The sequence below is a fragment of the Protopterus annectens genome, chromosome 5.part0 (genome assembly GCF_019279795.1).
Source record: "Protopterus annectens isolate FY-2018-M chromosome 5.part0, PAN1.0, whole genome shotgun sequence".
In the NCBI taxonomy this organism is placed as follows: Eukaryota; Metazoa; Chordata; order Ceratodontiformes; family Protopteridae; genus Protopterus; species Protopterus annectens.
Window position 1 is genome coordinate 1744561525 of NC_056735.1, and position 24653 is coordinate 1744586177.

The 24653-nt window shown below is 41.0% G+C and overlaps 1 protein-coding gene across 1 annotated transcript in view; it reads right to left on the reverse strand.

Moving 5' to 3' along the window:
* The window catches only part of LOC122802411 (chromatin assembly factor 1 subunit B-like), an 857184-nt gene that overhangs the window by 532697 nt on the left and 299834 nt on the right, over positions 1 to 24653 (reverse strand). The window contains exon 3 of the mRNA XM_044072033.1: positions 11163 to 11295. Coding sequence (XP_043927968.1) covers positions 11163 to 11295 — 133 coding nt within the window. The remainder of the gene's footprint in view (positions 1 to 11162; positions 11296 to 24653) is intronic.

The following is a 24653-nucleotide window of genomic DNA, read 5'->3' on the forward strand; positions in this document are numbered from 1 at the left end:
TTTTGCAAATTGACAATGGGGGGATATATGTGCATCTCCCAAATATGCAACAAAGTCTAGAAGATTTAGGATCTTCATCTGGAAGTGTTTACATAGATATTTTTATACCACAAGTAGACTCCAAAGATTTTCTCCTCGGGTGGAAAGCAAATGTTCGAGATGTGACAGGCACGAAAGAGGTGGCTGGGAACATATTTTTTGGGAGTGTAATGCACTGGCAGACTTTAGGGATTCCCTGCAGACTGCTCTGTCGGAGGTGCTTGGTGTGTGGATTGGATTGACTGGGGAAGATTATTTTTTTTTTTTTAGCTAGGATACAGAATCAGAATTGCCTAGACATAGTAAAGGCCTTGCTGAGTCTAATTATGGCGGCTGCCAATAAAAGCAATTACTAGAAAATGGAAATCAAAGTCTAAACCAACTTTACTTGAAGTAGTAAACAGAGTAACAACGATAAAAAAACTGGAATTGGGATCTTTGGAAAAGGAAAGGAGCAAACTACATAGGAAAGAATGGGAACTGTGGGAACAACATATGCAAAGAAGGAACAAGGTTTAAGAGACAGGATCTGAATGAGCCATATAACGGTTTACTGACCATGACTGGACAGACTAAGTGATGCATAAAGTTTGCAACTACAGTTGTTTTAAAGGTGTCTGTGATGTATAATGTTTGCAACTGAAGTGGTGTAACGTTGATTATTTTTCATTTATATAAATGTAAGATTGCCTATGTCATATGTGACAATTTAATGAAAAAAAATGTATTTTATTTATTTTATTTTTTTTTTTTTAAATAAAGGTTGGCAGCTCATGGATCCAATAGGAGATGGAGCTGGCAAAACCCATCTGGATCTGTGTTGAAGAATTTCCTCATCATCCTATCCAGCTCCACTTCAGACAGGCTACAGGAAGATCTAACAGAAGAGGATGTGGAAGGTTGCCTTGAAGACTTCTTAGGCATTTCTTATAAAAAGAGAGACCTCAGTCTCCAACACACTGGATCCAGAGAGAACCTGGGAGCATGGGATCGAGGAGATGGAACAGTAGACTGTGCTAGATCCAAAGCTTTCGGATCTGAGATTTTAGGAACTTTCTTTGGCAGTACTACAATAGGGGTAGGCTGTCGAGACCTGGCAGGCGAACGTTTACGGTGCTCACTGGACTCATTTAATTTCTGGGAGGGGGTTTTGAGCCCCTGAAATAGTGCCTGAAGATGAAGCTGAAGCAGGAAAGAGGACATTCAAAACTGCTTATTCTTCCTTTCGTTAATTGCTCTAGCATTAAAATCCACACATATGGAACAAGAAGTGTCTAGATGTGTTGGGCCCAAAAAATAAACTCGCTCCCTGTGGGCATCAGAATTGGGGATCTTAGACACACAGAAAGTGCATTATTTTAAATCCAGTCAGCTCATCAGCCATACTATAAAAACACAAGTTTAAGACAGAAAGAAAGACTTTTTTTTTTAAAGAAAAAAAGAAAGAAAATCAAAATAACTACCAACAATGGTATTACAATATAATACTTAAGGGTATACAAGGAGGAAGAAATAACTACCAATGATGGTAATACAAGACAATACCTAGGTACACAGAAGAAGGAAGAACTGACTACCAACAATGGAGAATACTGAAAACTCGGTAGAGACAGTTACTGAGGGCAAGGGGGTAACTAATAAAAGAGAAGACCTGTTAAAAGATATCAAATAGCAAATTTTCATTCACAAAACTCCAAAGGAGCTTGAGGAATCACAATACCGAAAACTTGAAAAGCGGCAAACAAGATCTGTGGGTTTGTAGTGGTCAGCGACATTATGCGTAAGGGACAAGCTCAACGTTTGGATCCTGGAATCTTTAGAAAGTGGCCAGGATCCGAACCCATTCATTCAGGAACGAATGAAAATAACATTAGATTGTATGTTTGCCTGTGCCTTAAGTGATAATCTAATAAAGGCATTAAAAAAAAAAATCAGCATAATTCTACTCAGTCAGCTGACCCACACTAACTATCTGCTTACTTAGTTTACTAAGGAGTGCTTCCAAAAGATTTGTCTTCTAATCAAATAACAGACACAGAAGACAGTTGTTGCATGTTATACCTTTATTTTCCTAATATAAACCACCTACATGAAAGTAAATGTAAATATCATAATGCATCACAATAGGATCCTTTAAGTAAATCTGTACATAAATGATGGAACACCACACTGTGCTTCATTTTTTTCTACTAATTCTAAGAATGTACTCACATTTTTAAAAACACAAACAACTATGCATGTGTATATACCGTAACAAGGAGGTCCAAGTAAACCACGAGTAACCAACAGTCTTCAGCCACAATTACTTGCTCCACCACACTGGCAAAAAAACGATAAGGCGATAATCCAAACCACTTTATTGGAAAACAACAGATAACAGATGACCCAGGTTTCGTTCTATGACGAACTTCATCAGATAACCAACATCCAACATCTCATTCCTTAAATACAGTTATCCCACCCACTAATTACATCAATTAACTAAAATTACTCAATAAAATAATTATTCCATTTAAAAACACAGTATACCATTATATGCATATAAAATAAATAACTTGAATACAAAATACTAAAAACACATCCTATACCTTATAAATATATGTAATATAATATATTTAACATAATATGAACTGTACAGTCTGACAAGGAATAATAAAATCACACTTCATATTTCCATAGATAAATTTATATGTATATATATTTTATATCTAACGTATATTGAAATTGCATGGTATTACATAAAATATAACCATGTAAAGTTGTTAATGAACACACGTAATAATATTAACATGAGCATAAGTTAAATCATGAATATGTGTATATGTGCTGCTGTGTAAAATGCATGAAATATATATATAAAAATATAAAAATGTATGTAAAACAAACCTTATATATATGTATATGTATATAAACACGAAAATTTATATAGTAAAAATTCTACATAAAAGATGGAAACATAATTATGTAATGTATGTGTATAAATTGAAATTATAAGTGTATATTATCTATATAAATGCACAATAATGTAGCAAAAATAATATTTCCATAACCATAATCTACGTTGTGCATAGTTAACTCATAATGTGGTCACAATTTACCTGCCTTTGACCATGATGCTTTTCAAAATGGGTTTTATGGTACAACACTCATTTAGCCCTGGAATGTTACATGCATCCAAAGCTAACTGCCATTTTAATTCACATATGTCCAAATCTAAAGGAATAACCCTACCTTGTACATCAAAACTAACATTATGTATAATACAGAACTTGAATATGTGTCCGGTGTTGCCCATTATATGCCTAGCAAGTGCATTAGTTGTTTTAAGATTTCGAATATCTAATAAATGCTCTCTTACTCTATCCCTAAAATGTCGGGAAGTCTTACCAACGTAAAATGAGTCACAATCCTGGCACAAAGCCAGGTATACAACGTTAGATGTATAGCAGTTATAATGTCCCTTTAAACTAATACTATAACCATTGACAACAATATTTTTTCCGGTACAATAAATGTGCGAACATATACTGCATCGTCCACACTTAAAATTCCTATCTGTCTACATGTGGTTATGTTTGTAGAACCATCACCTCTCTCAAAACTATTTTTAAATGATGCATCCTTCTTATAAACAAATTTAACATCCCCCTTAAACAAATGTCCTACTTTTTTATCCTTACTGATTATGTCCCAATTCCTCAGAATAATGTCCCTAATAATCTGAAAACAATCGTTATATACTGTTATATATAAGGGAATACTACTCATCTTGCCTTCTTCACAATGAAGATTGGTATTGATCAGGTCCAGACCTGTAGATGTCAATATGGCCTGATAAAATCCTACTCTTCTCTTGTAAGACACCTCATTTTGTATTTTGGCGCATAATTGTTCAGGATACCCTCTATTCTGAAACATATTGGACATAAACTTTAATTCATCCACAAAATCATCATCATTACTAACCATTCTGGCAGCCCTGACCATCTGCCCCTTGACAATTGCTTTTTTCTGATGGTCAGGGTGCCAGCTGGTGTAATGCAAATAAGCATTTGAAAAAGTTGATTTCCTATGAATATTAGATGTAACTTTACCACAATTCTTATCAAAGGTTAACCTCACATCCAAATATGTTATTTCTTTCTCACTTATTTCATGGGTAAACTTCAAAAACCTCACCGTATTGTTAATGTACCCAATAAATGATTCCAACATATCCTTTCTCTCATCCCATACAATAAATATGTCGTCAAGGTATCTTGTATATAGTTTAATATGCTTAAAATACTCAGTTTTAAAGATGTACTGAACTTCCCAGTAACTCATAATCAAGTTAGCGTAAATGGGGGCACAAGATGCCCCCATTGCCACTCCATTTGTCTGCTGATAATAATTACCCTCATAGTATATATAATTATTCATTAATACTAATTCCATAAGGTTCACCAACATATTTATCTTATCCTGATCATATAACTTAGTTTCATATAATTGCTCCTCTAGCCAAATAAGGCCAATATCTTGGGGAATTGTGGTAAACAAATTACATACATCGACTGTGATGAATGAATCTCCCTCCTTCATATTTAACTCCTTGATTTTAACCAAAAAATCCCAAGAATCTCTACTAATATAGGGAAACTTAGTCAAACATTTCTTGAGGTGGTAATCTAAAAACTGACCAACAAAACATGTCTTATTTCTCTTACCATCAACTATAGGACGAAATTGCAAGTTATCCAAGCCTTTATGAATTTTGGGTATGCCAAATATACCGCTAATTACTGGATATTCATTATTCATATAATTATATTCATCTTCTATTATATCTCCTTTATATAGCATATTTTTAAGTGTTAAGTCTATCTTGGCATACGCTATGTTTATTTCATTAAGACTTACTTCCTTGTAAGAGTCTCCTTGCAACATGCTGGTCATATAAGAAATGTAGTCCTGTGTACTGGTCACAACCACCCCATTACCCTTGTCGGGTTTCATAATCCTAATGCTTGACTCATTACATATACTATTAAATATCTCATATTCCTCTTTGGACATATATTTTTGTAAGTCCTATAAAATTTCCTCATTTCATTCTCACTTAGTCTTTCAAAAATAGCTATTTGGTCATTCATTGGTGGATTGAATGCACTTGCTCTTTTCGGTGCCCTGTCCTTCTGTCTATATAAGTTTTCATCATCAGGACACATATTAAACCAAGTTTTTAAGTTTAATTTGCGAGTGAACATTTTTAACTCCATAATTGATTTAACCAAGTCCCCTTTCCTACAAGGAACAAAATTGAACCCTTTTGAAAATAAATTCACCTGTTTTTCATTCATACTTGTTTTTGAATAATTATATAATTTAAAGTCACCCACTTCGTTCTCAATAATCGTAGGGTAACTCAAAACCGCATACATAGTACTATCTGTATCTGTAGTAGTGTTAAAATTTCATTAACAACTTTACATGGTTATATTTTATGTAATACCATGCAATTTCAATATACGTTAGATATAAAATATATATATACATATAAATTTATCTATGGAAATATGAAGTGTGATTTTATTATTCCTTGTCAGACTGTACAGTTCATATTATGTTAAATATATTATATTACATATATTTATAAGGTATAGGATGTGTTTTTAGTATTTTGTATTCAAGTTATTTATTTTATATGCATATAATGGTATACTGTGTTTTTAAATGGAATAATTATTTTATTGAGTAATTTTAGTTAATTGATGTAATTAGTGGGTGGGATAACTGTATTTAAGGAATGAGATGTTGGATGTTGGTTATCTGATGAAGTTCGTCATAGAACGAAACCTGGGTCATCTGTTATCTGTTGTTTTCCAATAAAGTGGTTTGGATTATCGCCTTATCGTTTTTTTGCCAGTGTGGTGGAGCAAGTAATTGTGGCTGAAGACTGTTGGTTACTCGTGGTTTACTTGGACCTCCTTGTTACGGTGTTTACTAGTTTGGTGTGTGTTGTCTTTCGTTGGTATTATGGATAATGAGGAAGGCACGGTAGACCTAGCGAGTGTGCTACAGAACATTCAGGTACAATTAAAGGAGCATTCAGAACTATTACAGAAATTATTGAACACTGAACCAACATCTGTTTTTCCAAGTACGAGCGATAGTCTGGGGTTACCGCTCACTCAGGCTACACCTAGCCATGGCTCTCCCGGTGGAAGTACTAGTGAATTGATACCCAGCAACAGTCTATTAAGAGGTAAAGAGCGGTGTTGCAATGATGATTGGAAGAAGAATTTGTACTTGTTTAAAGATAGAAAGGTTGTGGAAAGCACAGTGGTTAATAAAGATGTCAAACCGATGAAAGAAATGCTTAAAAACTTTGAGCGGAAGCTCTTCAAACTAAAGAGAACTCAATTAGAAAATGGCTATTTAGTTAGGAATTGTGAACTTGGAATAGTGCCGAAAGGCTTGCGCATGTGGAAATATCCGAACGGATGTGAAAGCAACGGTGAGATGTTGACAGAACTGCATAAGTTTTTTAACCACTGTGGCTTACAATTAATGGAAATTATGGTGAAATTCAACAACATTAAAATTGCAAAGCTGACTGAGGAATTGGACTTGCTTAATAACAGTATCAGCAAGGATCTGTTATTTGATCAATACTACAATAATTATACGCACATTATACAAGATGTTGAACTCAGTTGTGACAATATTTACCGCCGGAAAAATAACAAAATAGATAGAGACATTAAGAGATATGAGCTGGGGGTGATTTATCCTCATTCGAAAGCAACGGAGAGTCGTCATGGCAACCAAACACAAAGAGGGCGTGTGCGGCATAGTTGTGACGAGGTAGACGTCATTTCCGGTACAAAGCAGGGGGAAGTTCGGGACACCAGTACGCTTAATGAAGGGGATATAGAGGAAGGCGTCCGGAGGTCCGAGAGACTTAAAAACACAGGCCCAAGTGGCCCAAATACTGATTACCAACGTACAGGGGCTCGGTCTAAAAAAGATTTTTTAGACAATCAAAAAAACGGGTGGAAGACACGGAAGTAACAATGACGACATTTGAAGATATGTGTTTGAACTGTACAGATTTGAACTTGGGACATGTGCATGATGGTTCTGGACACACTTGTGTGAATATGGATATGTGTGATCATTTTATATGTATAGGTAAGTGTGGCTTTGGCACAGATATTAATTTAGAAGTCAATAACAGTTCGTATGATTATGACATTGTTGATACATGTATTGTAAAAGCATCGAGTGGCTCAAAGATGACTGTAGAGTCCATTGGGTCTCCATGTAACAGCAAGTCACTTTTAGTTAATAATAATGAAAATGATGGTGGTTGTCCACAAGTGGGAGAATTTAATTATGAAGATGTGATGCATAAAAACATTGTGATGCATAACGAAATGGTTGATGTGGACATCACAGAATTGATGAACATGAGTGTATATGAATATACAAATAACAACATATCTGTCGGAGAGATGGGACATGATGCACAGGGTATTTTATCAAATCACACATGTGTTAAGGAAGACCTTGCAGGACAGGCACTTGGTCTTGACAATGAAAGTATGGATACAAATGTGAATTTTTATATTAATTTGGATCCAGATGTATATTGTGAAGTGGGAAAAATGTATGAAAATACATCAAATTTTAACACTACTACAGATACAGATAGTACTATGTATGCGGTTTTGAGTTACCCTACGATTATTGAGAACGAAGTGGGTGACTTTAAATTATATAATTATTCAAAAACAAGTATGAATGAAAAACAGGTGAATTTATTTTCAAAAGGGTTCAATTTTGTTCCTTGTAGGAAAGGGGACTTGGTTAAATCAATTATGGAGTTAAAAATGTTCACTCGCAAATTAAACTTAAAAACTTGGTTTAATATGTGTCCTGATGATGAAAACTTATATAGACAGAAGGACAGGGCACCGAAAAGAGCAAGTGCATTCAATCCACCAATGAATGACCAAATAGCTATTTTTGAAAGACTAAGTGAGAATGAAATGAGGAAATTTTATAGGACTTACAAAAATATATGTCCAAAGAGGAATATGAGATATTTAATAGTATATGTAATGAGTCAAGCATTAGGATTATGAAACCCGACAAGGGTAATGGGGTGGTTGTGACCAGTACACAGGACTACATTTCTTATATGACCAGCATGTTGCAAGGAGACTCTTACAAGGAAGTAAGTCTTAATGAAATAAACATAGCGTATGCCAAGATAGACTTAACACTTAAAAATATGCTATATAAAGGAGATATAATAGAAGATGAATATAATTATATGAATAATGAATATCCAGTAATTAGCGGTATATTTGGCATACCCAAAATTCATAAAGGCTTGGATAACTTGCAATTTAGTCCTATAGTTGATGGTAAGAGAAATAAGACATGTTTTGTTGGTCAGTTTTAGATTACCACCTCAAGAAATGTTTGACTAAGTTTCCTATATTAGTAGAGATTCTTGGGATTTTTGGTTAAAATCAAGGAGTTAAATATGAAGGAGGAGATTCATTCATCACAGTCGATGTATGTAATTTGTTTACCACAATTCCCAAGATATTGGCCTTATTTGGCTAGAGGAGCAATTATATGAAACTAAGTTATATGATCAGGATAAGATAAATATGTTGGTGAACCTTATGGAATTAGTATTAATGAATAATTATATATACTATGAGGGTAATTATTATCAGCAGACAAATGGAGTGGCAATGGGGCATCTTGTGCCCCATTTACGCTTAACTTGATTATGAGTTACTGGGAAGTTCAGTACATCTTTAAAACTGAGTATTTTAAGCATATTAAACTATATACAAGATACCTTGACATATTTATTGTATGGGATGAGAGAAAGGATATGTTGGAATCATTTATTGGGTACATTAACAATACGGTGAGGTTTTTGAAGTTTACCCATGAAATAAGTGAGAAAGAAATAACATATTTGGATGTGAGGTTAACCTTTGATAAGAATTGTGGTAAAGTTACATCTAATATTCATAGGAAATCAACTTTTCAAATGCTTATTTGCATTACACCAGCTGGCACCCTGACCATCAGAAAAAAGCAATTGTCAAGGGGCAGATGGTCAGGGCTGCCAGAATGGTTAGTAATGATGATGATTTTGTGGATGAATTAAAGTTTATGTCCAATATGTTTCAGAATAGAGGGTATCCTGAACAATTATGCGCCAAAATACAAAATGAGGTGTCTTACAAGAGAAGAGTAGGATTTTATCAGGCCATATTGACATCTACAGGTCTGGACCTGATCAATACCAATCTTCATTGTGAAGAAGGCAAGATGAGTAGTATTCCCTTATATATAACAGTATATAACGATTGTTTTCAGATTATTAGGGATATTATTCTGAGGAATTGGGACATAATCAGTAAGGATAAAAAAGTAGGACATTTGTTTAAGGGGGATGTTAAATTTGTTTATAAGAAGGATGCATCATTTAAAAATAGTTTTGAGAGAGGTGATGGTTCTACAAACATAACCACATGTAGACAGATAGGGAATTTTAAGTGTGGACGATGCAGTATATGTTCGCACATTTATTGTACCGGAAAAAATATTGTTGTCAATGGTTATAGTATTAGTTTAAAGGGACATTATAACTGCTATACATCTAACGTTGTATACCTGGCTTTGTGCCAGGATTGTGACTCATTTTACGTTGGTAAGACTTCCCGACATTTTAGGGATAGAGTAAGAGAGCATTTATTAGATATTCGAAATCTTAAAACAACTAATGCACTTGCTAGGCATATAATGGGCAACACCGGACACATATTCAAGTTCTGTATTATACATAATGTTAGTTTTGATGTACAAGGTAGGGTTATTCCTTTAGATTTGGACATATGTGAATTAAAATGGCAGTTAGCTTTGGATGCATGTAACATTCCAGGGCTAAATGAGTGTTGTACCATAAAACCCATTTTGAAAAGCATCATGGTCAAAGGCAGGTAAATTGTGACCACATTATGAGTTAACTATGCACAACGTAGATTATGGTTATGGAAATATTATTTTTGCTACATTATTGTGCATTTATATAGATAATATACACTTATAATTTCAATTTATACACATACATTACATAATTATGTTTCCATCTTTTATGTAGAATTTTTACTATATAAATTTTCGTGTTTATATACATATACATATATATAAGGTTTGTTTTACATACATTTTTATATTTTTATATATATATTTCATGCATTTTACACAGCAGCACATATACACATATTCATGATTTAACTTATGCTCATGTTAATATTATTACGTGTGTTCATTAACAACTTTACATGGTTATATTTTATGTAATACCATGCAATTTCAATATCGTTAGATATAAAATATATATACATATAAATTTATCTATGGAAATATGAAGTGTGATTTTATTATTCCTTGTCAGACTGTACAGTTCATATTATGTTAAATATATTATATTACATATATTTATAAGGTATAGGATGTGTTTTTAGTATTTTGTATTCAAGTTATTTATTTTATATGCATATAATGGTATACTGTGTTTTTAAATGGAATAATTATTTTATTGAGTAATTTTAGTTAATTGATGTAATTAGTGGGTGGGATAACTGTATTTAAGGAATGAGATGTTGGATGTTGGTTATCTGATGAAGTTCGTCATAGAACGAAACCTGGGTCATCTGTTATCTGTTGTTTTCCAATAAAGTGGTTTGGATTATCGCCTTATCGTTTTTTTGCCAGTGTGGTGGAGCAAGTAATTGTGGCTGAAGACTGTTGGTTACTCGTGGTTTACTTGGACCTCCTTGTTACGGTGTTTACTAGTTTGGTGTGTGTTGTCTTTCGTTATGCATGTGTATATGTAGTGGAAGAGATCTACTTCACTACTCTTGCTTAGTCCAGCGTGGTCTGAATTATCCTTTTCTTAGCACCCCATTAGCTACCAATGGTGACACCCTTCAACTACCTGGATAGGAAAAGCAGTCTTCTAAAGTCTGATTAACAGTGTATTAAGGTGAACTGTTATCTGCTTCCAGTCCAAATACAACAAAGTGGAAGAAACTGCATACCATCTCCTCCAGATGCTAGAATTTCCCCACTAGGAGAGAATCGCACTACATTCACAGCTTTGGTATGGCGAGTCAGACTGGACAGGAATTCCACAATAGCTTTTCCGTCTGGCCCCTTTTCTGTTTTCCAAATCTGAGGATACAAACAAAAAAAGTCTGTTAAATGAACTCTGCAAATTAAAGTATAGCAGTGTTCAATATTAATAAAAGTCGTATCATAATTATACTGCATAGTGTACATCTGCATAATCTCAGTATCCAAACTAATGAAAAAAATGACATATACCAGTGCCAAACACTAACATTTTTGAAATTATACTAGCTTCCTGATGGGACACAACAATGAAATTCACCATGCCTGTCACATCTGGTAGGAAAAGATACTAAATTCAGAAGCACAGTGGCTGTTTTATGAACGTGGAATTCTGTCAAATTCACAAATGCATCCTATTCTACAAGAAAAGTGCAATATAATCTCAACCACTTCAGCAGCCAAAGAAAATAAAATAGATCACACTCTAAAGCATCTCCTGCGAACTGTCACTACACTTGCCTAATCCACTTACAACTGAACTTCGCTATCCATGTTGAGTTAATCCCAGGTAACAAACTACACAACTCAATAAAAGTGCAATCCATAGTACTTTTCATATAATGCATGCTAGTTTCTTAATGAACTATTTTAACACAGGAAACTTTTCTGCATCGCAGTCACAAAAGTCCAACTGCATTATTTATAAGTATACACCACTCCTCCAACACGGTGGATATCTACCTGCATCTTCCCAGAAACATCCAGTAATATACCATCACAACACAAAGTCAAACTCCCATCATTCAAAACCTTTATATCAAGGAAATAATTTTACTTCCCATATTTTGGAATGCAACTGGTCAGTTACAAATGCAGTAAATCTTGAAGGGAAAAAAAGAATATCACTCGTTATAAAGAAAATTAGGAGAGGCCTGCAAAGAATGAGAAAAAGACCACTCTCCTGGAAAGATAGGGAGACAAAACAGGCTAACTAAATTCAAGTACTAGTAAGACACAGCTGTATGTCGATCCTAGAATGAGAAGGATGACTAAGAGGATGGATACTCAAAAGCAGGCCCCGTTTACATGCTAGCTCTAGGAAAGTGAAGCAATCTGCAAAGTTTCTAAGCTCACTACCAAATCACTTATTAAAATCATGGAAGAAAACAAAGATATGTCAATTGTTTAAGGTCCAGAGTATCTGCAGATGCCTAATGCAAGGATTCTGGTTCAACACCAAAAGAAAAAGGATACAAAAAAGTAGTCAGAAAAAGCACATGATGCAGAAAGCTGCAAATTATGGGTAAAGGAGAATATCACTCAACTCACTACATCCGAGTGACACCTCCAGATTCATCTACAGTTAATTCTTACCGACACCTCTAGAGGTCAAAATTTGCTTATTCATATTTGCATCAACAATTCCAAAACCATGCTATGTACAAGGTTTTAAAAGATTTCATACTAAAGGTTAATACAATGACAAACAACTGCATTAATAATGGACCTCTGTAAGTAAACAGATATTAACTGTTGTTTTTTTCATTTATATAGATATAATTTTCACTTTTTTCTAACTATCTCAACAACCAAATAACTATTTGAACCAAACCAGAGTGATCCATGTAGCCACAAAAGAGATACTAAGAAACCAACAAGGTTCACATAGTGGTGTGGATCAGAGAAATGTAAATACAAATAAAGGCTGGGAAAGTGCAGGTCACGAAATTTTTATTAAACAAAACCAAAAGCCAGAACTGTTAAGTACTTTCGTCCCTCACAGTGGCACTTCCTCAGAACAGTTGGTATTTACATTTCTCTGATCCACACCATTACGTGAGCCTTGTTGGTTTCTTAACCAAGTAACACAGGCAGAACCCCTTAGCCTCACATGAAAGCTCTCAGCTAGATGAATAAAATGCTAACAGTATCTGTGTACTCTCAGTCATTGCAAAAATATTTTAAGTTGTTTGCAAAATATTATAAATGTAATTAGTTACTGTGACTTATAAAATTCAGTTTACTACCTACCTAGAACCTAAAGAATACTACCACTATAGGTTCACAGGTAGGTAACTAGGCTATCGGCCCAAGGGCCTAAGTAAGCCTAGCCAACAAGGTTCCCTGGCTTACGCCACCCAAGAAAGTTATTTTCCTGTGCCACTGTCGAGCAGAGACACAGAAGTGATACCCGGGGTGTATTTCCTATTTCCCATCCACTCATCAAGATTTTTCTTGAAGAGTGCTAATGAAGAACTTTGCTTGACATAGATGGGTAGCTTGTTCCAGAGTATGGGTCTCTGGGACAGGAATCTCTCCCTCCAGCATGTCTGGTTTAGTATTATACCATGACCCCCCCCCCCCCAAAAACGTGAACGCTGATTGGCCAGCGTGCACATTGTAAATCGAGTTATACTAATGGAAAAAGGTCCGGTCGCCCGGACTTTTTTCCATTAGTATAACTCTACTGTCTCGCTATGTTAAATGGGTTTAACATAGCGAGACAGCTTTAAAATAAGCAAAGTACAGTTTTGTACCTACCATAAATGTAGATGTCCGATAGGTATGCATCTGCAGTCATAACATATGGGTTGTCCTGCCTCAGGCAGCCCTTCGGCCGGATTCCAAAGTCTGGGTCTGGCCTCGGCTGATGTCGCACCTTCCCCGACGTCAGAGTGTCTGGGGTATAAAAGCATCAGCCGATGTCATTTTCCTCAGTTTTTCTTGCCCCAGATGCCAGGTGCCCTCTAGGAAGGCTAAATTTGGATAAAGGCTGAAAAGTTCCAAACATTTGCAAATTATATACATATATAAACAAACAAACAAATACACCATAATAGATTCCCCCAGCTAGCTGAAAGAGGGGTAAGCAGCCTAGGAATACCACAGAGGGGAAGGAGGGTGGGTAATCCTGACTGCAGATGCATACCTATCGGACATCTACATTTATGGTAGGTACAAAACTGTACTATGTCCTTCAAGGATGCATCTGCAGTCATAACATATGGGTAGAATACCATAGCCAATCTGGGGGAGGAGGTACTAAGAGAATTATGGTGTAGTTAAGATCCCCTGCAGTACTGCAGTTGCAAACCCTGCTCGGGATCTGGAGTATAAAGGTAGATTGTAAAGCTTGGCAAATGCATGCACGGAGCTCAAAGTAGCAGCTTCTAAAATGTCCTTGGTAGCCACCCCTCGTAGGAAAGCTGTAGTGGTGGCTGTGGCCCTTGTGGAGTGAGGCCTGATATTTTCAGGAACTGTCTTTCCATGAAAGGAGTAGCAAAAACGAATGCAATTTCCTATCCATTTTGAAATTGTCTGTTTGGAAATTGCTCTTCCTTGCACCCCAGTTGCATATGCTACAAAAAGTTGGTCAGTTTTTCTGTTAGTTTTAGTTCTGTCCAAATAGTAGCGTAGGTGTCTGTGTATATCCAAGGTGTGCAAAAGTTTTTCCCCTTTGTTCTGTGGGTTAGGGAAGAACGTAGGCAAGTGAATAGCTTGGTTCAAGGATACCCTAGATACCACCTTTGGCATGAAAGTAGGATTGGTTCTCAGTGACGCTCTATCCTGGTGAAAAATAAGAAAAGGCTGCACTGCCATTAATGCCTGTAACTCAGATACTCTTCTTGCTGAAATGATTGCCAGAAGGAATGCAGTTTTCCAAGATAAAAACTGGAGGTCTGCTGAAGCTGCTGGTTCAAAAGGAGGTAGTGTCAGTTTTTCCAGCACAAAATTGAGATCCCATGCAGGTAGGAGGGGGGTCTTCTTGGAGGTTTAACATTTTTGATCCCTCTCAAAAATTGTCTGAGAAGAGGGTGTGAGAAGATAGGTGGATCCATATTGAATTCTGCTGAAATTGCTGAAGCATGAATCTTAATGGATGAATAAGACAGGCCATTGTGGAACAATTCTGCTAAGTATTCTAGGATGTGTGCTAGGTTTGCCACTGTGACATGTGCCCTTTGATGCGCTCCAAATGAGAAATCTCTTCCATTTAGCTGAATATGTTTTTCTTGTGGAAGGTCTGCGAGCCTCCAGGATAATGTCCTTCACCCTCTGAGATAAAACGGTTTGGTTGGGCTTTAAGGAATCTTCCAGGCAGTTAGCTGCAATGTTTTCAAGTTGGGATGCAGGGTCTTGAAATTGTTCTGCGTTAGAAGAAGAGGCCATGAGTTTGCCTGAGACATGCTTCTCAATAGCGGGTACCAATGTTGTCTTGGCCAGTCCGGAGCTATTAGTATGACTTTTGGCTGTTCCTCCCTGATCTTCAGTAGAACCTTGTACATCAATGGGAGAGGTGGAAAGGCATATACTGTTAGGGCATTCCAGCTGAAAGAGAGAGAGTCCACCCTCCAGGCTTGTGGGTGGTATGTCCTTGAGCAGAATTTCTTCAGTTGGTGGTTGAGTGGGGAGGCGAACAGATCTATCTCTGGGATTCCCCATTTCTTTGTGATGAGTTTGAAGATGTCTGGATGCAGCATCCATTCGTGTGCATCCATGGTAGTTCCGCTTAAGCTGTCTGCTAGTGTATTCTCTTTTCCTGGTACGAATTTGGCCTGCAGCTGGATATTGAGATTCAGGCATAGGTTCCACAGATTCATAGCCATCCGGCATAGAGGGTAGGAATGTGTGCCTCCCTGTTTATGTACCACATGACCGTGGTGTTGTCTGTCCGTATTAACGGATGCCCTTGCTGGAGGAAGGGTCTTAATGCCTCGATTGCATGCCGTACTGCCAGCATTTCCTTTTGGTTTATGTGCATGCTTAGCTGCCCTTGAGGCCATAGGCCTTGGATACGTTTGTCCTCCATGTGTGCTCCCCATCCTCGGTCTGAGGCGTCCGTGGTGATGGTCTGCCTTGTTTTTGGTTTGTTGAAAGGCAACCCTCTGTTGGACTGGCAGGCCTGAGCCCACCACAGGAATTCCTTTTGAAGGCATGGAATGATTTGAATCATGGTTTCTAGACTGTGACTGTGTTGAGACCATACATTCCTTAGGTACCATTGTAATTTCCTCATATGCAACCTGGCATGTGGAATTAAAATTATGCAGGATGCCATGTAACCCAGGGCCTGCAGGACTTTCCTTGCAGTAAGCTGAGTTTGTCTTGTCAGAGTCTTGAAGTAATCTGGAAGTTGTTTTTGTTTTTCTTCTGTGAGAAAAGCCATCTGAGTGATTGTGTCCAGATCCGCACCCAAAACGGTTATCCTTTGGGATGGTACTAGTCTTGACTTTTGGATGTTGACTGTGTATCCCAAGGTTTGTAGCAGGTGTATGGCATAGGCCAAGTCCTTTAACAATTTTTTCTTGTTGTCCGCTTGTATTAGGCAGTCGTCCAGGTATGGATAAATTTGAATTCCCTGAAGTCTGCAGTGTGCAATTACTGATGCCAGGCATTTCGTGAATACTCTGGGCGCAGTAGATAAGCCAAAGGGCAATGCTGAGAATTGATAATGCTCTGATCCTGCAAGAAATCTGAGGTGTCTTCTGCGATCTGGTCGGATAGGGACGTGCAGGTATGCCTCCTTGAGATCTAGAGTCACCAGCCAAGACTCCTTGCCCAACATGGGAAGAAGTTGCTGTAGGGTCAGCATTTTGAATTTTGGCACAATGAGATAAGTGTTCAGTGAGGACAGATCGAGTATAGGCCTCCATTGGTTTTCTTTTCTTGGCACAAGGAATAGTCTGGAGTAAAATCCTTGGCCTTGTTCTGTAGATGGTACCCTTTCTATAGCTTTCATCTGAAGTAACTTGCTGATTTGTCTTAAAGCCTCTGCCTTCTGGTTTGGTGGAAGGTTTGGCATTCCGCCTCTTTTTGGCAAAGTATGGAAGTGAAACCTGTATCCTTTGTCTATTATTTGCAATGTCCATGTATCCTTTGTAATGCAATGCCAGTTTTTCGAGAATAAAGCCAGCTTTCCGCCCAAGGGTGCTTCCAGTTGATCCCTGGTAGGCAGAATCAGAGTCAAGTCATTGGGTCTGTCCTGTAGTAGTGGTAGTAGTTGTAGCTGTTGCACTACTCCTCTGGTTGGCAGGCTGCCACTGACAGCCTCTGTAGGGGCCCTTGGATTGACCTCTGCCTCTAGGGCGCCTGTTTCTGCCTCTCTGTGCTCTGGAGGAGTCTGGAAAGGACCAATTCTTTGTAGGCCAGTTTCTACTGAACCTCGGAGGTTGAACTTGCAGGAAATCTTTAACTGTTTGCACAGATTTTGCTTTTTCTTCAACCTTCTTTAGAATCTCCTGTGCAGAGAAGCCAAATAAATGTTGTTTCTCCATTGGAGCATCGAGGAGTTTAGCCTTGACATGGTCTGGCAAAGATTGCTCCTTCAGCCAGGCATGCCTACGAATTACTGCCCCAGTCACAGCTGATCTAAATGAAGCCTCCACTGCATCATAGCCACATTTTAAGAAATGATTACTGACCTGTTGTGAGTTGTGTACCAAATCCTGAAGGGATTTACGGTCTAAGGGTTCAGGTGAAGAAAGTTTCTTATTTAGCTGATCTAACAAAAATTCTTGGTACTGTATCATATGGAATTGACAGTTTAATGCCCTGGCAGAAAGAGTAGCAGATGTATAAACCTTTTTTTTTTTTTCCCATCTCTCTAATGCTCTACACTCTCTTTCAGAGGGTAGGGGATTTTTGGCAGTAGGCTGCAACCCCATTAGGGCCCTGAGAAATAGTTTCTGGGTCTGCAGCATGGGCTTTATACAGGTGGAAGTGAGAATCCGGGACCCTGTAATATCTGTCAGGTTTGGCGGGGGCCGGAGGAAGTGAATCGGGTGCAGTACTGACATCATTGTACACATCATCAATTACAGTTAGAACCGGAGGTATAGCTAAGGGCCTATGCTGGGGCAAATGCAAAAAGGTCCTTAATCTTTTTCTAGAATCAGAGAAATCCTGACCCTGCCATTGAAAGTGTTCTCTCATGGAGTGTAAAGTCTCCCCAAAGGAAAATTCTTCAGGGGGGAGGCCGAAGGGATAGATTCTTCTGCATCTGAATCCTCATAAGGCGAGTAGGCCCCTTCCTGGTGGTCTGACAAATCAGATCCATCTGAGGAGTGAGGTTCAGAGGGGTCAGTCCTGGGCCTTTTGTCTGGAGGAGGTTGGGAGGCCCTGTCTGGGTGAGGTTGGGAACCCCTAATTAAGGAGATAAGGTCCTCAGCAAGAGTGAGGATCTGAGAACTAGAGGAAGGCCTCTGGGATGTAGATTTGGCAGGCAAAGCTTTTGAAAGTTTGGCAGCTTTAGCCCTGGAGAAGGCCTTAATAGACATAGAAGCTGGGGGCCTAGCTGCCCCACGTGCAGGGGTAGAAATGTCCAAAGGTATGGTGTCGGACAAATCCTGAACACTAGCTTCGGTAGGGAGTTCTGAAGCCGACTCAGCCGGGGCCTCGGTGGTCGGAGGTATGGTTTCGGTAGTAGAAATAGCCGTGGACTCTGTTTCAGCCGAAACCGAGACACTCGCGGTAGGCCTAGCCGTGGTTTCAGCCAAAACCGCGGGCCGCGAGTGTCGGTCCTTTTCCTTGCGTTTTTTGACCATATGCAAAGTCGGAGTCTCCGACGGCATTTTATAAGCAAAAGCAGTTCCAAAAAACTCCTCTGCAAACTCCGACCGATGTCTAAGAGTCCGTCGGTTGAAGGAGGCACAGGCTAAACAAGCTGATACGTCGTGGTCTGGGCCTAAGCAAGGAAGGCAGTAAGAATGGAAATCCTTATGAGGTATTTGTTTCCCACAAGTTAAGCAATTATTTACTTTGTCTGACATCGGCTGAGGCAAGAAAGAGTCCCCAACGGGGTACTTAGCTTTTTTCGAAGTCTTCGGCAGCTGAAATCTCTGGATCTGACCGACCGGCACTTGCAAACAGCTTCTGCTTCGGGCACCGCGCGGCAAGAAAGACTGAGGAAAATAGCGTCGGCTGATGATTTTATACCCCAGACACTGACGTCGGGGAAAGTGCGACATCAGCCGAGGCCAGACCCAGACTTTGGAATCCGACCGACCGAAGGGCTGCCTGAGGCAGGACAACCCATATGTTATGACTGCAGATGCATCCTTGAAGGACATCGGAGATCTCCGTTGCTTATTTTAAAGCTGTCTCGCTATGCTAAACCCATTTAACATAGCGAGACAGTTTTTTAAAAAAAAGCAAAGGAGAAAGCAAGATCTCCGTTGCTTTTTTTACTGTTTCGCTATGTTAAATGGGTTTAACATAGCGAGACAGTCCGTTGCTTATTTTAAAACTGTCTCGCTATGTTAAACCCATTTAACATAGCGAAAACAGTAAAAAAAAAAACAACGGAGATCTTGCTTTCTCCGTTGCTTTTGCCCACAACTCTGATGTACTGCGCAGGCGCGCAGTACATCAGAACTGCCGCGGATGCCAGACATCTGCGGAAGGGCAGTAAACAGGCATTATACTATGCCATTATTTAAGAAAAGTAATAGTTTCTTTTCTTAAATAAGGTCATGGAATAATAGCAATAACCCACTTCTGGGTGTGGGTAATGCTGTATTTACCCACGGTTGGCTTTGTTTGGTCCCTCGGGCTTTGCCCTCGGGACCAAACCACGCCAACCGTGGGTAAATCCAGCATTGCCCACACCCAGGCGTGGGTTATTGCTATATTATTATATCCTAGTAAAAATGTGTAAATGGCAAAATCATCAGCTTAAGCTGATCTACACAGTGGCCACAATTATTAGATTCTAGGTCTTAATACTGATTTTTATGTCACAATAACATAGTAAATATGGATTTCAGCAATGTTTAGTTAACAACTTACAATATCTCAATGACCACTTAAGCTACATATGTTCTGTCAGCTACAGTTTGTTCATCTAGCTGTGACCTTGCATATGAGACTAAACAGTTCTGTGTCACTTGGCTGTTGAAGTATATCAATTTAGGTAAAGAGCATAAAAAAATTTAGTATTTCTTTCCCTGCACTAGACAGAGGACAAGAATTTGTACAATTATGTTGCCCATTATGTAAACTTTAAGATGAAGTCAACATTACGTTGCATGACCTTGGAATTATTAATAAAAATATGAACTGGCAATACATTATCGTTAAATGCAGCATAAATATATTAAAATAATATTAAAAGTCATGATGTGGAGGGTCCCTTACTTTTGCAACTTTGAGCACAAAAAAAGAAGATCTGAAGTAGTTAACTTCATTTGTCCATCAACCTGTGGGTATCGGATCCATATCGGATCCGAGCCAGCAGCTTCAAACAGCTAAGATCCGAGCTCCAAGCTCCTCCCCCTTACCCATAATCCCATGCTAACCCTTCCTGTCCCCAGATCTCATTTGCTGCGTTTCAAGACAGCAGCTTGATCGAGCTTCCAGGCAGATAGTCTACTCTCTGTGAGAAAAATCTTTCCTTTTTCTTGTAACGCTCATTATAACTTGTGTGTGTGTTTTCCTCTAGTATTTGGATTTATATATAGTCTAGTCTTGTGTAGTTAATCCTAAAACTTAGTTAATTATCCTCCCCCTGTGTGTTTGTGTAAACGTGTTGGTCGGGCCTAGTGTTAAACTTTTTCTTAAGTATGTCTGAGGCCCCTAAAGCCTTTTTTTTCTAAATGCACCGAGTGTGGCCATAAGCTGTCCCCAGCGGATGGCCACACTCAATGTGTTATTTGCCTTGGGGTTGACCACCTCTCTTCAGGCTGCACTATTTGTGCAGCCTTCAACCCCAGGGCTTTGAGGGACAGGAGATCTAAGTTGGTCTTGGCGGGACTATTGCCCCCGGACCAAACTTCGGCCTCCTCTCCCTCTGTGGCACTTGCTGCGGCAGGGCCACCACCCATCCCTGCTCCCCTGGCCGGGACTCAACCTCCCGCCGTTGGCCAGGAGGAGAGGGAAGCTAGGAGGGAGCGTAAAAAAGAGCACCACAAGTGGCGGGCCGAATCTTCCTCCTCAGCCCCACCAGCCAAGCAAGCAGCTTCCCCTAGGGCTTCCGGACCTTCTCCTTCCCGGCTCCATTCTCCCCGCTTTTCCCCGGGGCCGGAGGAGGCCCGGTCGCCTTCGAGGTCATCGAGGCGGCACTCCCGTCCCGCCTCGGTGGCCTCCTCAAGGTCGACCAGAAGCTTATCGGATGCAGACATGGACCGGATAATGCGTAGGTTCCTCCGGCCCAGCTGCAGATGGGAGTGGGGAGCTCGACCCCCTTTTTTGCCCCGATAGCTCCTTCTCCGACCCACTTTCGGGGCTCGGAGCCTTCAGAGCTGAGTAGCATCGGAGCCGGGGGGGTGTCAGCTCCGATAGTACCATGTACTTCGGCGCCAAAAGCACCCTCGAGTCTGTCGGGTCCCTTTCGGATCCGAGCTCTCGGAGCAGAGAGCTGAACTTCGGATCAGGAGGTGTCAGTGAGTGTTCGGCCCTGTCTCGGTCGGAGCACACTGGCCCTTCGGATCCGACCACTTCGGCGCCGGCTCCGATCCAAGCATCGGATCCGAGGGTACTGCTCTCGGATCCCAGGGAGAGCAGCTCTCCCTCGGCGTTCGATACAGCGGAGAGAGTTCTATCCAGGGATTCGAGACCCCAGGCTCCTGCTATGGCTCCACCCTGCACTCCATCTCAGACAGGCCTACCTTCCATCATCTGGCCCCAGGGACAGCCTGCGCCTACGTCCCAGATAGTTCCCTTGGAGGAACAGGATGTGGTTGGTGAGGCCTCTTCAGACAGCCCCCCCCCCCCAAGGAGGTCCCTCACAAACGTAAGTGCAAGAGAAGGCACTTGGACTCACCCGAGTCCCTGACAACGGATACAGATTTGGAGGAAGGGGAAGGTTCCCCAAGGTCACCCCCCCCCCCGAAAATATCTCCTTCGGAGACATCATGGAAATGCTTCGAATTAGGGGGGGTGGTCCACCCAAAAACCTTCCTGGGATGAGTCTATTCCTGGAGGCATTTGACGCAGGCCCATCTACCTCTTGGGTGTCCCCTCCCGCCGACCCCCTGGTAGACCTGATTACTATCAGGGCATGGAAGGAGCCAGACACTGTGGAGCCCATTCCCAAGAGGTCTGATAAGATTCTTAGCCCCCCCCCCCCCGATAGAACTTGCTGGAGCAAGGGTGCTCCCGTAGATGCCATGTTGGTGGCGGCCGCCACTAAAAAGGAACTGGCCCAGGAGAGTTCCTTGGTCCATCCTCCAGACAAGCAGTCTTGGACGATGGACCAGCTGGGGAAGCGGATGTTCGCTTCAGCCACCTTCTCAGTAAGGTCGCTGAATTATATGGCACATGTGATACGACTCCAGTGGGATCTCAAAGAATACGCCGGGTCACGCCCCCAGAGTCCATGTTGGCAGAGGATAAGAAAGTATTCTCTACCCGAATGGCCACTCTCAAATCCATCTCTAATACCTCTATGCGGCACCTCTCTCATGCCACGGAAGGAGCTGCTAGAGCTAGCGAAGCGGGCATTGTCTTACAACGGCATGCTTAGCTCCGCCATTGTGACTTCGCGGAACCCTTCAAGGCATCCTTCGCTAATGCCCCATTTGACGGTTCTTCCCTTTTTGGCAAGGCCGTACGCGACACGTTGGTCCAGAGCGAAAAAGACGGGAAGACGTTGTCTGCCGGAGTCCACTTCTCTGCTCCCCAGATGTCCTTCACGAGGAACCAAAAGGGACAGAAGAAGACGTGGTTCCGGAAATCTCAACAGTCCCGTTTCGCTCCGGACCCCTCGTCCTTCAGAGGCAGAGGAGGGCAGGGTGGATGCCGGCCCATAGGCAGAGGGGGGGGGCCGAAGAATTTCGGGTTGAGATAACCTTTTTCTGATCGGCCCACGCAGCAACCCTGAGGGGTTACCCGACTGCTCTACTCTGGAGGCAGTCGGGGGGGGGGGGGGGTCTCAAGGCACCTAGCTATGTGGGAGTCCATTACGACAGATCGCTGGGTGCTTCGGATCATATCCAGAGGTTACAAGATTCCCTTTCTCAACCTTTCTCCCAAACCTCGGAGCCTCCCCGATGTCCCACCCAATCAAAGGGAGGCAGCAGCTGCAGAAACCTTCCAGCTGCTAGAAAAACGAGCTATCCAGCACGTCCCCCCAGATCAATCTGGATCAGGCTTTTACTCCAGGTTCTTTTTGGTGCCAAAAAAGACGGGGGAACCTAAGGCCAATCCTCGATCTATCCTTCCTAAACCGGTCAGTAGCCAAAGAAGAGTTCCGGATGGTCACCATTCAATCCATTCTCCCACTCTTGCAGGAGAACGACTGGATGTGCTCCATAGACCTCAAGGATGCGTATTACCACATTCTGATGGACAGGCGATCCAGAAGGTATCTCCCCTTCCGGCTGGGAGCCAGCCACTACCAGTTCAGGTTCCTCCCCTTTGGTCTCAGCACAGCCCCCAGGGTGTTCAACAAAGTGTTAGCAGTGGTAGTGGCCCACCTGAGGCTTCAGGGAATACAGGTCTTTCTGTACCTAGACTGGCTCCTGTCGGCTCCATCAGGCATCTACTGTGTTCAGCCAGAGATCATTTCCTCCATCTGGCTTCCCGGCTGGGAATTACAATCAATATTAAAAAATCTTCTCTCCATCCAACCCAAGTCTTAGACTTCATTGGAGCCAGACTGGACGCAAATCTTCTGCAGGTCTTTTTGACTCCGGACCGATTTCGGACCCTGAAGCTCCACGTACTAGCTCTTCTGAACTACCCGGCTCCTCCAGCGGAGTTGGTCCCGAGGGCGCTAGGCTCTATGGCGGCGACTATCAACCTATTACCCTTAGCGCACCTGAACATGAGGGTACTGCAATGGACCTACAGGTCTAATGGTCCATTCTACAACATGCACTGTGTTCACCCATTCCCCTCAGTAGGGTGTGTAAGTAAGCCCTACTCTGGTGGCTCCAGTCTCCGGATCTCCAGAAAGGGCATCCGTTCTCGATGCCTCCCCCTCTTGCCACAGTGACCACGGATGCTTCTCGCCTTGGGTGGGGGGTGGAGGGGGGGCACTGTATGGGCAGAACCGTCCAAGGCACGTGGACCCAATCAGAGACCTTGTTGCACATCAATGTCCTAGAGATGAGGGCAGTGCTTCTTGCATTGCAAGCACTCCAAGCCCTTCTTCCCTTGGGAACTATTGCAATTCAGAAAGACAACATGTCAGTCATCTGGTATAACAACAAACAAGGGGGAACCAGGTCCTACCCACTCTGTCGAGAAGCCATGAGAGTTTGGGAATGGGCGATTTCCATCAACCGCTTTCTCACAGCAACGCACATTCCGGGTCGGTCGAACATCTTGGCAGACAGGTTGAGTCGAACCATCCTTTCACCATACGAGTGGTCTCTGAACCAGAGAGTGGTGAAGCAGATTTTCCTCAAATGGGGTCAACCTTGCTGCGATCTCTTCGCGTCTCCTTCGAACGCAAAGTGCAGCGACTACTTTGCTCTAATTCCCCCACCGGGGGAATCTCCCAGAGACGCTCTGGT